At 28.9% G+C, this 17096-nt stretch overlaps 2 protein-coding genes across 2 annotated transcripts; one reads left to right on the plus strand and one right to left on the minus strand.

The window, feature by feature from the left end:
- Nucleotides 1-1091: 1091 nt before the first annotated feature.
- On the minus strand, nt 1092-3180 carry LOC114371982. The gene is made up of 5 exons (XM_028329341.1): nt 3060-3180; nt 2528-2619; nt 1963-2424; nt 1614-1669; nt 1092-1528 (listed from the first exon to the last, which is right to left on the minus strand). The coding sequence occupies exons 2-5, from the start codon at nt 2583-2585 to the stop codon at nt 1334-1336; spliced, it is 771 nt and encodes a 256-aa protein (XP_028185142.1). The 5' UTR covers nt 2586-2619; nt 3060-3180; the 3' UTR covers nt 1092-1333.
- Nucleotides 3181-13097: 9917 nt separating this feature from the next.
- Nucleotides 13098-15227, plus strand: LOC114371981 (scarecrow-like protein 8). Its single transcript, XM_028329340.1, has one exon. It carries the CDS (start codon nt 13222-13224, stop codon nt 14992-14994), a length of 1773 nt encoding a protein of 590 aa, XP_028185141.1. The 5' UTR covers nt 13098-13221; the 3' UTR covers nt 14995-15227.
- Nucleotides 15228-17096: the final 1869 nt, after the last annotated feature.

The following is a 17096-nucleotide window of genomic DNA, read 5'->3' on the forward strand; positions in this document are numbered from 1 at the left end:
CTGGGTGTTCTTTGCTCTGCATGGTAAAGAGAAACAATAATTCCACTTCTCCTAACAGATTCTGTAAAATATGTAGTTGTCAGGTTTAAAGCGTTGAATCTTCAATTCCCCAACCTAGCGAGAATTCTCTTACCATACAAATACAATACTTCACCACCTCATTATGTAATTGAAGAATGGGGACATAAGAGACTACACACGCACAATTCACAACCTATCATGGATTTAGGCTAAACCCCCATATACCTGATTCAACCATCCCCAGAATATTCACCACGTTGACAATTGGTATTGCATTTGTTTTACCCAATGTACATTCAGTAAAGTAAAAGTATACCGTGAGAAGATGAAGACAGACGCAAGAGTTTAACACTATAATTCTATGAACATGAAAAAGATAAACTGCATGACCTGTTGATACTATCACTATGTGCATATGTTGCTTTTAAAAAAAATTGTGATTTAATGTGATTTTTAATTCCGGTAGAGGTACGTTTGTGAGTTTGTGAAGCCATGTAGCTTCTGTATATGCTGCAATATTAAAAAAAAATTCTAGCACATTCCTATGAGAGTTACTTATACGTATAGCAGGGGGTTTAGAGTGAGAAATAGGGTCTAAAATGTGTTGTACCACGTAATATATAAAGCTGCAAGGAAGCATTTTGATATAGATTTATTGATTTAGTACCGATGCAACCAAGGACAACTTTATAGTGTATTTGGATTCAACTTTATGGTATAAATAAATATTAATTATTTTTTCATGATGAAACCGTAATAATTGCTTTTACTTTGGATATGCATCATCCATACTGTGACCATAATCGGATAATCGGATAATACATCCAGGTACCAGGAATTCCCCTTTTAACCAAATTCAATTTTGGATAATATGTGGAATGAATTTCCCATTATCTCGTGTATTAACAATGATTTTAGCGAAAGTACCCTATATGTTTTTCTATATGTCTTGATTGTAGGCAAATTAATATAGTTTATATATGTATTTCTATTGCTGATTTCGTCTTGAAAATTCAGGATACGATTATTTTTCCTTTCATAAAAAACAAACCACAAACTAAAATCAGGAATGAAAGCACATAAGAATAAAACCTTTTCATATTACCAATCTAAGATGAACAAACATGTCTTTACCAAAAAATATCACAATCATTGCCAACCATCTGTGGCACAAAATAAATCTAAGACGAACAAAAACATGTCTACCGAAAAAATACCACCGGATCATTGCCAACACATATTATGTGGCACAAAATATCTAATACTAGCAGACTTCCACCATATCAAGTTCTTTACATTGTTGCCGGAGAAATTATTTTTTGGACAATTTTGGTGTCTCTATCAACTTGAAATTGACAGTAGAATCATTCCACATTGTTCTGTAACTTGACAAGCCTGGAGTCTTGCAGTGTACTACTGCTGGGGAACCACCATGCAGAGCAGATAGAGAGTGCACTTCAGGCAACCACTCAGTTACCTCCTCCAACTCCAAATATGCACTCTCAGACTGAAAAGGATGGACAAAATAGTTAGAAAGCAATAGCGGGGGAGGATATATAAAGACCAGGAGAAACATGAGAAAGCAAACAAACCTTCAGTTTACTAATTGCGGACAGATCAAAGGAAATTTCCATGTGATCATCTGAATCTGATCATAAATCAATGAATAAGTAAAAACCAAGTACCAGCCAAAATGAACATTCCATTATCAAAGTCCAACAGTTAGCAAAAACAATAATGTATAAAGTAGCCCAAGTTAAAAGCCAAAAGGAGCATTACCATTCTCATAGTCCAACAGTTAGCAAAAACAATAATCACAAGTAGCCCAAGTTAAAAGCTAAAATTTACCATTCTCAAAGTCCAACAGTTAGCAAAAACAATAATAAAGTATAAAGTAGTTAAAGGCCAAAAAAATGCACCACATAGAATATATAAATGTACCATCGTCAAGTCCAACAGTCTTGAAAAACTGATGCACATCTGCAGTTTCAAACTGTGATTGGATGCATTTCTTATGATCGTGCAAGATTTGTTCTTCGGCAATTGCACTGGGGGGAAGAGACTCCTCTATTGGTTTCAGGGTCTTCTTATTTTTTATCTCAGGAACCTGTGGCTTCCCAGAGTTTGAAATGTCAGAAAGTACTTTCCTGCCACGAGTGAGTAATTTCTCAGAAGCTGGAATTCTTTTGTCACTTTCAAGATTCTTTGACTTGTGCAATTTCGGTGCCTGACTAACAGAGGCTGAGGGTTTGCCTGTGTTCAATGAACCGTCAAGGGCTTTCTTTCCATCAAATTGGTTGATGAGGTTCCCTGCATTGGATAGATCTCCAAGTGGTTTTCTTCCCCCAGCCCCAACTTTCCTCTGTCCGGTTAAATCAGCCTTCCCAGAAACAGCTCCTCCTCCTGTACCAGCATTAAGAATTATTATATCATAGGCATGGTTGAAACAATCAGAGAAGCAATTATAGATGGCACATTTTTAAAGCAAAAAAAAACAAAACAATACCATTAACGTGGACATTGAGGTTTTGGTTTTGAAACAAGCGACCAGTTCGTGTTGCCATTTGTGTTAATGTTTTCGATGTTCAAACGAACGTCCTGCATATATTGTGAAAGGGTTAAACCATAAACTTGTACACATCTAGTCTTGTCTCTCATTTTCAGAGAAAAATCAACAAATCCCAAAATCATCCCTTGGAACCAAATTCAAGATGTTAAATTTTCACTAGATCCTTCATCTCATCAAACTGGAGTAAGTAAAAAGGTAAATCTAAAACAAGCCCCAAAAATAAATACCCTAATATTCAACATCAGATATTTCCTGCGATTCTTGGTTGCAAATGCTCAATTAAATGAACCAGACAAACACCATAGTCATTCAAGATTTCAATTTTCCAGACCAAAACGAAACCCTAGATTTCAAAAACCACAAAAATGAAACAAAATCTTCTTTTACGCTACAAAGAAGCATATAAGCCCTACACGCATGCAAGCAAATACAACAAAAAAACTCATAACACGAGAAAACGAAAACTTACAAGTAACGCTTTCTTTGATTTCTGGATTAATTCGCGTTTCTCCAACAATTTGATCTCGCTTTCTTTCTTTCTTTCTTTCTTTCTCTATTTGTTGATCTCTTTGAGAAATGGTTTTGGCATAAGCCGCACCTTTATATGAACGCAATGGGTTTCAACGGTAACTATTAGTCTTTTACATTATTGTCCCTCGTGAAGAAATATAATTACATAATACCCATCCTATTTCTTACCGTTGCTTGCGTTGCAGCACTGCTTCTGGGTTCAGTTCGGAAGACCAAATTTATTTGCCTAATTATTTTCGTTATTCTACATTTTATTTTTTGGTCACTTACTAATAATTTTCTTTATTATTCTTTTTAGTCAATTAATAATTTTATTTTTTTCTTCTAAATTATCCAATAGATAATTTTATCTAACAAAAAAGTTTTTTTAAAGAAATAATAAATATCTCATTTTTTAAAATATATTTGCTCTTTTATTATTTAATGATTAATGATTTCTATAAAAAAAAAAAAATAGCATACACATAAGTACGTTACACACAGTTTAATGTAAAAAGTTCTACAGAGTTGTTCAGGCTAGTGATATCTTTTTATAGAAAAATAAAAGTCACATGTGAGAAATAATAGAACAGTCAGTATAGGCTGCAAAAAGTTCTCTTTTATCAGCAAAATATTTTTTAGCACATGAAATATTTTTAAATCGTATATTATTTGTATTATAATAAAATATTATTCTAATTTTTTTAATTCATAATAATCAAATGTATCACAAATTTACAATAACTCACCATATTTTTTAGAGGACAACTCATCCATGCTATTTAACTATAACTATCAACACAAATCATCCAATTTTATCACTTCGATCAAGCATAAAAATAAGGACTTTTCTTCTTGTATTGCCTTTTATCTTCTCCACCTAATATATTTTTGAATTTTTCAAAATTATTCATGCTAATAAACATATAAATTCATAATCCGTATGATTTATATAGATTTGTAATCTATATGATTCATATGGATTACAAATTCATATCCCCTAAATTTGTTTAAAAAATATTTTTAATGTTTTTTTAATAAATTTAATTATAAATTTTTATGATTATTACATTAAGTATATTTTTTATTTTGACCTTGATTACAATTAATTTTAATTTAATAATTTATTTTTTTACATATATAAGTTTTAAATAAAAATTTATATATGTTAAAAAATTAATTATTAGATCAAAATTAATTGTTACAAAATTTATTATGTAAATTTATATATGCATTAAATATATATTAAAAATTTAAGTGTTATAGATAGAAACATTACTATTTTATAATATAATTTTTCTATTAACTCAACTGGTTAGAACGTCGTGTTAATAACATAAAAATCAAGACAATTTGTATGAGTCCTATGAAAGGGTGTTTTTGAAATTTTGTTCTCACTATTGGGGGTAAAAGAAAAATAACTGGTACAGGAAGAAAATTCCAAAAAGTAAGTCAACCAGGCCCAGCCTTATATTATGTATGGACTAGTGACAGCCTAATCCAGTGGCCTCTTGGGGCCGGCCCAAATTGATTTGCTTTTTTTAGTTCAAATTTATATAAATTTAAAATTAAAATAATATCGAGTTAAAATAGATCTAATTGAATTAGACTGTAATTTTTTTCACCTCGGCATAACCAGTCAGGAAAATACTCAATCATGGGATTTTTTTTTCTTTTTTTAGGCCACACAAGTATTATCCATGACTAAAGAGACGTTCTGTATGACAAAATTGAGATTAGCTATTACAAGTTACAACCCATGGAGGATTAGAAATTGTCTAATTTAAGAACAATTTAATTATTTTTAACTGATTATAAAAGAATCATTGAATATTGTATTTAAAAAAATCATTGAATATATAATAATGGAGTATAAATATTTTTGTCTGTTATCTTCTTTTGTGTGTATACACATCCAAAGAAAATACACCTCAAAATAAAAAATATTTTTTTCATTTTAATATTTATAAAACATTTTAACAATATGATTATGTCTCGGTTGTCGATGAGTAGGCTTCAAATTTTTTTATCTGTCCAAAAAAGTTTGTTTTTTTTATCCATCCACTGATTGTTTTTTAAAATAAAAATTGTCACCTATGACGTTAAAGATTTTTAAAAATAAAATAAAAATATTTCACGTAATTAATTTGTTCTTACTTTCTTTACAATAAATATTTTTTATTGGTTAGTAAAATATTATTAAATTTAAGATGGATATTAATTAATAATTAATTTTTATTAAGAATATGAAGTTTCTTATAAAAAAATAGTAATCGTTATTACTCAATCAATTAATATAAATGTTTAGCATTCGAACAAAATTAAATGAAAATTAACAATTAAGGATTATAATGAATAGATTAAGTTTGATGATTAAATTTTATTATAATGTAACTAAATTAGTGCTAAATAAAATAGTATTTATCAACAAGGTTTCGACTCACTTTGTGAAGCAGGTGTGTATATTGGTATGAATTTTATTTTTTTTATTCTTACAAATAAAAGAATATATATTTACTATAGAAAATCTAATTCAATTAGTTAAACATAGAATTATTAAAAGAATAATTAATTATAATAATTCTTTTATGGTTTGTTTTTATTATACTTATCACCCTTTTTTTCTACATTACTTTTAATCTCATGTGTTAATTTCATGAAATTTTTCTTAATGAATTTAATTAAAAAACATTCATTTATGAAAGAAAAAACAAAATTAAAAGAAAATAATGTTTAAATACTAAATTATATGTAATTTTTTGAGTTTAGCTATTTGAACTTTTAAAAAAAGATATTTATTTATGAAAAATTTTGTTGGTAATTATTTTAATACTCAATTATATGTAATTATTTTATTTAATGAACTTTAAATCTTGATTCAACTTGTTCAAATCTAATATAAATTATTTTATACACTTGTACTTCTTGACAATTATTTTAATATGAATCAATTTTGGCAAAAAAAAATCATCAAAAAACATGTGTTCTTCATATAATCCTCTCAAACTAACATTTCTCACGTTCAAAACATCAAAAGTTAATTATTTGGTAAAACAAAAAATCAACTATTATAATATTTTTTTTAGAATTCAAAAAAGTAAGAATGTTTAATGTAATAAAAACAAACCAAAAGTCATCATTTTAATTTACTCTTATTAAAATGAGTACAACTTGAGGGAAAATGAGGCACAGGTAAAAATAGATCAATTTGGATCGATGTGAATAACAAAATTAACGATAACAAAATTACATTTCTTCTACATTTGACACAAAATAAATACAAACGCAATGTTTAATTTTTGTTTGAGTAATTAGTTGTTTTCAATCTAATAAATTCTTTTATTTTGCTTATATAATTATATCTCTCAATTGAATGCCTAAAAAAATGCTTCTCATTCTTCATTGTTAAACAATCGAATAAAATTGAACCATTGAATTATTAAATGACATTTATCTTCATATCTACTGTATCGAGTTTAAAATATGTAGCATATAAAATATTTAGAAGAAACTTTTATTTTTCATAATTATTTTACAAGATTTAAGCATGATTGTTTTTTATGGAAAATATGTGATGTTATTTTTTTAAGTAGTAATTTGGTTCTTAAATATGATTATTTATTTTTTAAAAATAAAGTCGAGTGGAATTGCTATTGATATGTCAAATTTAATTCGTTAGATATAACTAAATTATTAATGTACCTAAAAATTTAGTTTTACTCATAAATCTAAATCAAAGCGTATACTACAATGAAAAAAAATAATCCTGGCTATAATCGTATAAAGATTTAAAATGAGAAGAATGTAAAGGACAATTGAAATGAAAAGAGGATAATTAAAATAGTTTTTAAAGAGAATAAAAATATTTAAAAATAATAATAAATTGGATAAGACTACAAAACAATTTCAGAACTCAAATTCAAAAATTTTGATTAAGTTAAAATAATTTCACACTAATTAAGACTGATAAAACAAAATAAATTTAACCCAATAACAACCTGTCAACCCTCTTATTTTTTAGGGTCAAATTGAGGTTTCCAACTGCTAACTTATTTTAATTTATTCCCGTCAAAAAATGGGTTGATGAAAAAATAAGAAAAGTCAACCCAACAATCTATTTTTTAAAATAAAAAATTTTAATATTTATTTTAATATATTTAATTTATTTTTTCTAAATAATTTATTATTCAAATTTAATGTAATATAAATATTTATTATTAAATTTCTTGCTTATTTTTTAAATCACTATACACGTAGTTGATGATAGTTTTTTTTTTTTCTTGTATGTGTGCCCTTTTAGAATTGCTTCATAACTGTCCCCTTAAGACCTTAAATCAGTCCCTCTGCTGATCGCTTCCGAATAAAGATCCATTCATTTTCATTCCTACAAAGTACAACATTTTTTCAACACACTTCCTTTTCTTCCCACGCGCCTCCTACACAAATTTGTCTTCGCTTACATGTTTCTTCTCCCTTGTCACTTCTCATTTCATTTTTTCTAGATTATTTCGTGTATTTTTAAAATAGAAGATAAATATGTTCGAGTTAATGAGATTACTATGTGGTGAAACTTTTTTAAAAAAATATTTAATGCAACTACGAACTTAATATTTAAACTCAACAACACATGATATATAAAACAAAACAAACAAACAAACAAAAACTCAACAACACACATGTTTATTGAAACTAACTTATTAAATAGCTTGTACCTGTTCAGGGATAGATAGGATAATATTTTCTCTGAGTTTGTTTCTCCTTTGCGTTCCTCTTTTATTATTTAATATCTGCAGGTCCGAAGGGAGAGATGCTGCGAAAAGGATTTAGCGTCAAATTTTTAACTTAGAGCAATAAATGCATATTTAACATCAATCAATAATGTCTTATCTTGATATATCCATAATTATTTATATATATTTTAATGGATCTTTGGACCTATGGTCTTGATAAGTCATTACCATATCAAATAATATGCTGATAATTACTATTAAGGCGTCTATTAACATCTTTAATTGTTTTTATGATTTTGGGTGTTTGGGTATTTAACCATGTTGAATATCACACACTAGATCAAACATTTGGTTATGTTCAAACATAGAGTCAATTATATTTAGGTATTCAGCTAAGTCGAATATCTAAGTATTTTAAGCATAAACCTTGTGAAAGGTGCTTATATGCACCTCGACAAACATTTGGTTATATTGATCAGTCCAATGCTATAAACAATTGATTGTATAAGTGTTTAGATATTTTTAGCTAAGCAAAATACTAAAATACTTGAGGTTCTTATATACTCCGATGACCAATACTTAGGTATTCAACAAAACTGATTCCTCGAGTATTTTTCTGAGATAACTTATGTTTCAATGTGTTAACGACTTTAAGAATATATTTTAGTTTTTTACTAGATACTCATACAATATATAACTCAACATGATTAGACATGGCAATGGGGCGGGGCGGGTACGAGTATTGTATCCCCAATCCCTTACCCCGATTCTTCAACATATCCTCATACTTATATCTCATACCCGACGGGTTTGAATTTATTGTCTCATCCCCATACCCGTCGGGTATTGGGTATCCCCAACCCCGTTCCACACACCATTTAGAAAAATATTTTTTTTTGTAAAAAAATATTAAAAATTTGATTTTAGAAAAAAATAAATTGATTTTTAAACATTTATTTTTAACTACTTATATATCAATAAATTTATTATAATGCATGTGTCTACATAAATAGTTAAGAAAATAATATTAAATTATGTAAAAAATTTAAAATAAAATTAACTAGTAATAAAAATTATATGCCTTTTGATTAAATTATGCAAAAATTCTAAAAATTTTAAGTGGCGAGGCGGGTTCGGGTTCGGGTCGGGACGAGTCTAGTAATCTCATACTCGTACCCGTACCCGACTTTTGATTATCGGGAAAAACCCGAACCCGAACCAATACCCGGTTAACTCAGGTATTACCCGTCAAAGTCGAAACGGATTCGGGCGGACACCCACGAGTACGGGTTTTCTTGTCATGTCTAAACATGATAAAGTAACTAAAAAACTTAAAACTTACCTGCTAACCTAATTTAATCAAGGGATGTTTGATATAAGTATTTCCATGTCCGAAAATTACAACTATTGAAAATCACAATTCCTAATTTCTAACGATGAGTGAAGTTATTTTAATCTTTCTCTTACAAATATCTAAATGAAAATTATGAAAAAATTAGTTGTATAAAGTTTCCTTTCTCTTCTACGTAATTGACGGTGTTATAATAATACTTTGTGGGAGATTTTAAAATTAAACATCATATTAAAAAAGTTAAATATATTTTTACAAACAAGTTCAATTCATATATATTGATAATATAAAATAATTTTATATTATCATTCAATCACAAAATATTATTGTTTGAATTATTTTAAGATAATTATTTAAAAAGTTAACAAACTTATTATATACAATAAATTGTTTGATTGAATGACGGTATAAATTTTTAGGAAAAATATTTATTTATTTATAGTATAAAATTATTTTAGGTTAAACATTTGTCTATATATAAAATAAAGATAAATTTTATACAAAATGATAAAGTTTGATGAGTCTCATATCTCACTTAGGAGAAAAAAAATCATTAAATAACAAATGAAATTCACTCAAATTTGATAATTTTCAATACATTTTATCTAATTATAAAGAGTGTTGAAAAAATGTCATGGAAAAAATGCAAATTATTTATTGTTAAAATAAAATATTTTTTTTATTTTTATTTTTTTACTTTACCGAAAGAACATTTTTTTAATTTAGCTTAATTTATACAAGCGGTCAACAACAAATATTTTGATATAAATATTCTATAAGTTGTAATTATTTTATTATGTTATTTTATTCGTTGACAATAAATTAAATTCCTATTAATATTTTAAATTTACCAATATAAGGAATTTCTAGAATATAATTTGGATAACTTACTAAACTTTAATTATGTTAATTTATTAATTGAAAATAAATAAAATTCCTATAAAGCTTTTAAATTTATAAATATTAGGAATGACTAGTATAGAATTGGGGTAATTTAAGTAAAATTTATAAATAAAAAATTACAAATAATAATAAAATTATACGATATTAATAATAAATAATCATCGTCCTTAATTGAAAGTTTTAATGAGCTATTCTTAAATAAAAGTGTTTTAGGATTTATTTTTTAATGAGAGTTTTATTTAGGATTTATTTTGTCTCGCCGAGCTATGTTTTATCCTAATCATTCTATTGAATATTTTATTTTATTATTCTTTTAAAATATATTTCTTATTTTTAATTTCACATATAATTTCATTTAACAACTAATCAAAATACCTGGCCATTTAAAAAATTTCTATCATATTTTTATTCGTACATTTTTTTAAAAACTTCTTATCTATTTCAATCTACCCTTTTTGTCCTTTTTTCTATATTGAATTTCAGCCTTTTTTTAAAAATGTATCAATTATTAAAAATTGAATTATATTGCAATATAATTTGTTTATCATAATTCCAAAATTTAATTTATATGTTAAAAACATGTATATATTACAAAGTTTAATTATAATATATTCTACACATTAAAAAAATATCTATTATAATTTCAAATGTAAAATATACCTTAGCATTGTATTAAGTAAAATACTAGTTTTAGAAATACATTATTTAAACCAATATTTATCATCTTTGTTGCTATGAAAATTAAATTTAACAAGATTATACACAATAATTTTAAATTTAGTTTATCTCAAAATTGATATATTTTTTTATATTATATATCAATATTTAACATTTAAACTTTGGCTAAAATTTAGTTTTTTGTTTCTAATTTTTTTAAATTCATATTTTTATTTATATTATTTTTTAATTGAGACATTTTATCTCTCATTTTTAAAAAATCTATAATTTTAATTCCCCTATTTTTAATTGAGACATTTTATTCCTCACTTTAAAAAAAATTGTAATTTTAGTATCCTTTTATAATTTTAGATCTGATTATGTATTTTTTAATTTTCTAAAAAATAAATTAGGCTTGTTAGTAATAAATAATTTCAAAAATTATTTATCATGCAAATAATAAATAGATAACTGACAACTAATATTTACATAATGTATATATATAACTTTTAAAATTAATCATAAGAATTAAAATTGAAATCCTTTTAAAAGTAAACTAAAAAATAGGGACATTGAAATCATAGATTCAATAAAATAGAAAGACAAAAATTACATTTTAGCTTTAAACTTTTAATCAAGTAAATTGAAAGTCCAATTATTTTTAAATAAATTTTAATGTAAGAAAAAATACACAGCTTAATGGAAAATATATTTCTTAAGATTCTCTCATTTAAAAATAAAAATTCAAACTTTATAAAAACAAATAAACAGAATCAATTATTGAGTTAAACAAATTTATTAATTATTATTAATTTTTTTCCTTAATTGTAGCCAGAATAAATGATTACTTATTTTGTTTTAAAAGGTATTTGAATACTGAATAAAAAAAAGATAGATATTTGACTTTTAAAAAAAAAAAATCATTATCAAGCTTATAAATAGATTAAATAGATATTGATAATTTACGCCATTACGTGTTTTGACATATTCAAAATATCTCTATCTATTTAGTATTTACTTTTCATGGAAAAGAATGATCTTTCAAAACATGATTAGCGTGCTTGGTTTTAGGTTTTTACGTTAATTAAAATAAAATAATTATAACTTCACTTTTTATGTAAATTTGACGTATTTTTTTGTGACAACTTCAATTTCAAATACAGGCATATTCTTGAAGGCAAAAAGGTTTCTCTCACTTAGTGTTTGTTTTGAGAGATGAAAATAATATGTGAAGATGAAAATGAGTGAAGGTTATTTTGTTATGCACTAATTGATATATTGAAAAATAATTTTAAATTAATGAGATTCACTTCTATTATTTTTCATCTTATTTTTAATTTTCTTTCCATTTTTTCTCCTCATCTCTTTTTTATTTTTCTACAATCAAACACATTTACTTTCCACTTAATTTCTCACTTATTTTTACTCTTTTTATTTTATTTTATTTCCATCCATTATACTTTTCACATCCATAGCAAACAGACCATCAAGAATATTTTTTAACATGCAGGAATTACAAGATCAGAATACATATTACACAAACTTAATAAACTTGAATTTTTTACAAAACAAACACTGAAACACATGTTAGCCACCACAATACAAGTTAGAAGTACATAAACCAAATCCATCATATAAAAAACTAAGCCACTAATGCAATACGAAAAGTGAAGATTCTTTCGGTACTCTAAATATTAGTTAATAATTCTCATTAAAAAACTAATCATTAAATACCAATATCTAAAAATGGATTTCAATAAAAATAATACTACAAATTATAAACCTTTATTGACAAAAACATTATTGCATTAAAAATGTAAAAATTAATATTCATATTTAATAAGTCAAATTTTAATTAAAAAATAGAATAATTCCTCGATGAAATTAATACATTACAAAAAAATATTAAATAGAAATAAATTTATTACCTTAAAAATATAAAAAATGCTTAATATTTACATATACAATTATTCAACAAAAAAATATTTATATTTATAATTAATGAGTCAAAAGTTAATAAAAAGAGAGAGAATAATTTGACGATGAAATGGATACTGAGAAAGTCTTGACAAGTAGTAATAATATTCGAATGCGCGCGTGAGCGTTGGAGTTGCGTTGCGTTACCCGAGAAGAGGGGTGTCAATCAAGAGTTGAAGTTGGTATATTATTGAATACGAGACGACTGCGTTTCGGCTCCTGTGGTGTTGATCATGGTCCGTTGGAGAGTTGAAATATCGAATCTGAACAAATCCAACGGTAGTGATCTCAGCGCGTGCAACTGAAACGCGAGAGAGGCATTCACATTATTTGAACCCCTTTACTCGCTTTCTTAATCGAATTTAAAATCCCCTCCGTTATATTCACCAGAATCACTACAACATTTCAACCCCCACCACAGAAGAAACCCCTCTCTCATTCTCTCCCATGCGTTTCTAAAAAACCAAAGCTTTTTTATTATTTTCTTCGCCAAAGATCGCAGGATGTCGTCGCCGAGGTTCCCAGGTGGTGGAGCCTCTGATTTCTACGGCGGAGCAGGAGGATTTCCCAGTCAATCCACGGCGCTTCAACCCACCATGAACAACCACTCCGCCACCACACACCACCCTCTATACCGATCCCAACCTTCAATTTTTCTAAACCCCTCGTCCCACATCGCCCAACACCAAACACCCACTCTCATCGGTAAACGCACCCTCGCCGAATTCCAAACCCACAACCACAGCCTTAACCTTATTAACAACAACGATAACCTACTCCTTTCAAACCATCAACTTCGTTCTGTGAAGCCCAGAACTTTCCAGCACACAGAATTATCCACCTTTCCGTCACGTCGTTACGGCCTACCCCTTCTCCACCACCTTCGCCCTAACGCTGTTAACGCACAACAACAACCCGTTACGAATTCGATCCTCGCCAATACAAATTATTTGTCTCCGGTTCACAGCAGACTAACCGCAACCCACGAACCGGAGAAGAACCTAATAGCCCTCCGTCTCCAGGAGTTGGAAAAGCAGCTTCTAGAAGACAATGAAGACGACGCCGTTTCGGTCATTACCACCACCACTTCTGAATGGTCACACACAATACAAAACCTAATCACTCCGCAGAAACCCGCGTCTTCGTCTCCCACTTCCTCTACGACGTCGTCTAACACCTCCGTAGAATCCAGCAGTTACAAACAGTCCCTAACGGAGGCCGCAACCGCGATTTCAGAAGGCAAATTCGATGCCGCCACTGAGATCCTAACCCGATTGTCGCTGAATTCAGATCAACGCTTCGTGAATTGCATGGTTTCTGCGCTCAAATCTCGGATGAATCACGTTGAGTATCCACCTCCGGTTGCCGAATTGTTCGGCACAGAACACGCCGAGTCGACTCAGTTGCTGTTCGAGTACTCGCTCTTCTTCAAGGTCGCACGCATGGTCGCCAACATCGCAATACTCGAATCCGCATTAACCGAGAGCGGGAAGCTCTGCGTGGTGGATTTCGATATCTGCGACGAGAACCAATACGTGAGTCTTCTTCACGAGCTTTCGGCCCGGCGGAAGGGCGCTCCGGCTGCCGTGAAGATCGTCGTGGTGACGGAGAATTGCGCCGACGACGAGAGGCTGAATATTGTGGGCGTGTTGCTGGGGAGACACGCGGAGAAGCTTGGGATTGGCTTCGAATTCAAAGTGCTGACTCGGAGAATCGCCGAGTTGACTCGCGAGTCGCTGGGTTGCGACGCGGACGAGCCGCTGGCGGTGAACTTTGCGTACAAGCTTTATAGAATGCCTGACGAGAGCGTCTCCACGGAGAACCCTCGCGACAAGCTTCTGCGGCGTGTGAAGACACTCGCGCCGCGCGTGGTGACGCTGGTGGAGCAGGATGCCAACGCCAACACGGCGCCGTTCGTGGCTCGAGTAACCGAGTTGTGCGCGTATTACGGCGCGCTGTTCGACTCGCTCGAGTCGACGATGGCACGGGAGAACTTGAAGCGAGTCAGGATCGAGGAGGGACTGAGTCGGAAGGTGGTGAACTCGGTGGCGTGCGAAGGAAGGGACCGCGTGGAACGGTGCGAGGTGTTTGGGAAGTGGCGCGCGCGTATGAGCATGGCTGGGTTCAGGTTGAAGCCACTGAGTCAGCGAGTCGCTGATTCGATCAAAGCGCGACTCGGTGGCGCTGGGAACCGAGTCGCGGTAAAAGTAGAGAACGGTGGGATTTGCTTTGGCTGGATGGGAAGAACTCTCACCGTCGCATCTGCTTGGTGTTAACTAGTTAACTCAACTTTTTACTCTCTTTATTTTAAATTTCTTTGGATATTTCATATTTGTATACACATTGTTATTATATTTTAATGTTACCTAGAGAAAGTGAAAAATCATAGAGTTGGAAAATTATAATTAAACAATATCCCGCGCCCCTTCTTTCTTCTGCCAAACAGGCAAATAGTAAAAAGTCTTTGGATTCCGAGAAAATTTATGTGACTTGATGCAGCATTTATGAATATGATGATTCATTTATGTACTTTTATTATCATCACTTGGGTGTGTGAAAGATGTTGGTTGCAATTTGGTACAGAGAGCTTTCTCGTGTGCCTTTTAGGATACTTTCTGTCGTCTAATTACTAAGATGTCTTTGTTTTTTTAGATTACATTATAGTTTAGAGGAATTAATCATTATAAATGGTACCAGAAGAATTATATTTTTAACATAATTTTATTTCTAATTTGCTTATTTAAATTAAAATAATTATGTGTCAATTAATTTGCTTGATGGTAAATTTGTAAAGCAGAACAAGTGTATTTAAGTAAATGTAAATAAAATTTATTTTGAATGGTTTTTAAAAATAATAAATTTGGATAAAATTGAGTTTAAAGTAAACTAATTTATATTTGATTTTTTTTTTTAAATAGTGACAAGACAAAACTTTTAATTTGATGTAAAAGTTATTTGAAATTAGAAATATGTGAATAAATATCTAAAGTTATGATATTTTTTGTTTGTTATCATAGGTGACAAAATGAGTTATTCGTGCCTCCAATGTGAGTTGATCCAATGCGGTTTGTGAATTTAATTACGTTAGTTGGCATTTTTAGATGATTTTAATATTTAATAAGATTCAAATACTCACTAAGCGTATGTAATTAAAAACTATTTGCACATCATTCTTTATCGGATAATAATTTAAGTATTCATGAATATATATATATATATATATATATATATATATATATATATATATATATATATATATATATATATATATATTCCTTTCGGCAAAAAGGTAAAAAAAAAAAATCGCTTTTCTGGGGTCGTGAGTTGTGTAATTTGCTTCTTATATTTTTCTATTTAGTTATGTATATATTATCTAGATGCTAGTAGAACTATAATTCGGTGATGAATTTCTTTTTTCATTAATATAAAGTAGGCTCTTGTTATTATACGTATATATTTTCATGGTGGTTGCTTCGCCAAAAGTTAAATAAATAAATAACGAGAGGAAAAAAAAAAAGAAGACACTTATATTATAGATAGGTGGATGGTTCACGTGCACGTGTTGCAACTTTAAATTTGTTGCCTAATATTTCGCTCGTTACTACGTCAAAGCGTGTGGAAGGTCTTATTTATCCAGTGGTCTTCCAGATAATTATTTTGTATCGAGGTTGGTTTGATTTGTGTTTGAGATTAAAAAATACACTGATAAAAATCAATTAAATTAATTTAACAAGACTATTAAAGTTTATTAATCAACCAGAGACAAATTATTTAGAACCAAATCAAATTAATTCAGTTTGTATATTCTTACATGAATTAGGGTATGTTTAATTGGAATTCTTTTTTTAAGGAGTTTAATTGGACTCCCACTAAAAAGTGCTTTAAAAATATGCTCTTTGAGAACAAAATCAGTTTAAAATAATCTTTGATTACCCCAAAATATGTCTGAGTAAAATTTTAACTTAAAATTTAATTTTAAAAAAATAACACTTTAGATACTTTTGCAAACTCAAATAAAAAAATTCATTAACAAACTTTTATACAAATAATGTACTTATTGTTGTAAACAATAATACTCGAGCATCATAAAAAAATACAATGATAAATTTCAATTAATTGAAATAATTAAATTATTAAAGTATAGTAATCAATGCGAGAAAAAATATTTAGAACAAAATCAAATTAATTAAGTTTGGGTTCTTACATGAATTAGGGTGTGCTTGGATTTCTCTTAGGAGTGTTTCAAAAATAAAATCAATTGAAAGTCATATTTGATTAATTACCCCAAAGTATGTTTGAGGGTAAAATTTGGCTGAAAACTCAATTTTCAAAAAAAAAAAAAACAAGACACTTGATATACTTTTGTAAATTTAGTTAA

The sequence above is a fragment of the Glycine soja genome, chromosome 10 (assembly GCF_004193775.1).
Source record: "Glycine soja cultivar W05 chromosome 10, ASM419377v2, whole genome shotgun sequence".
Classification (NCBI taxonomy): Eukaryota; Viridiplantae; Streptophyta; class Magnoliopsida; order Fabales; family Fabaceae; genus Glycine; species Glycine soja.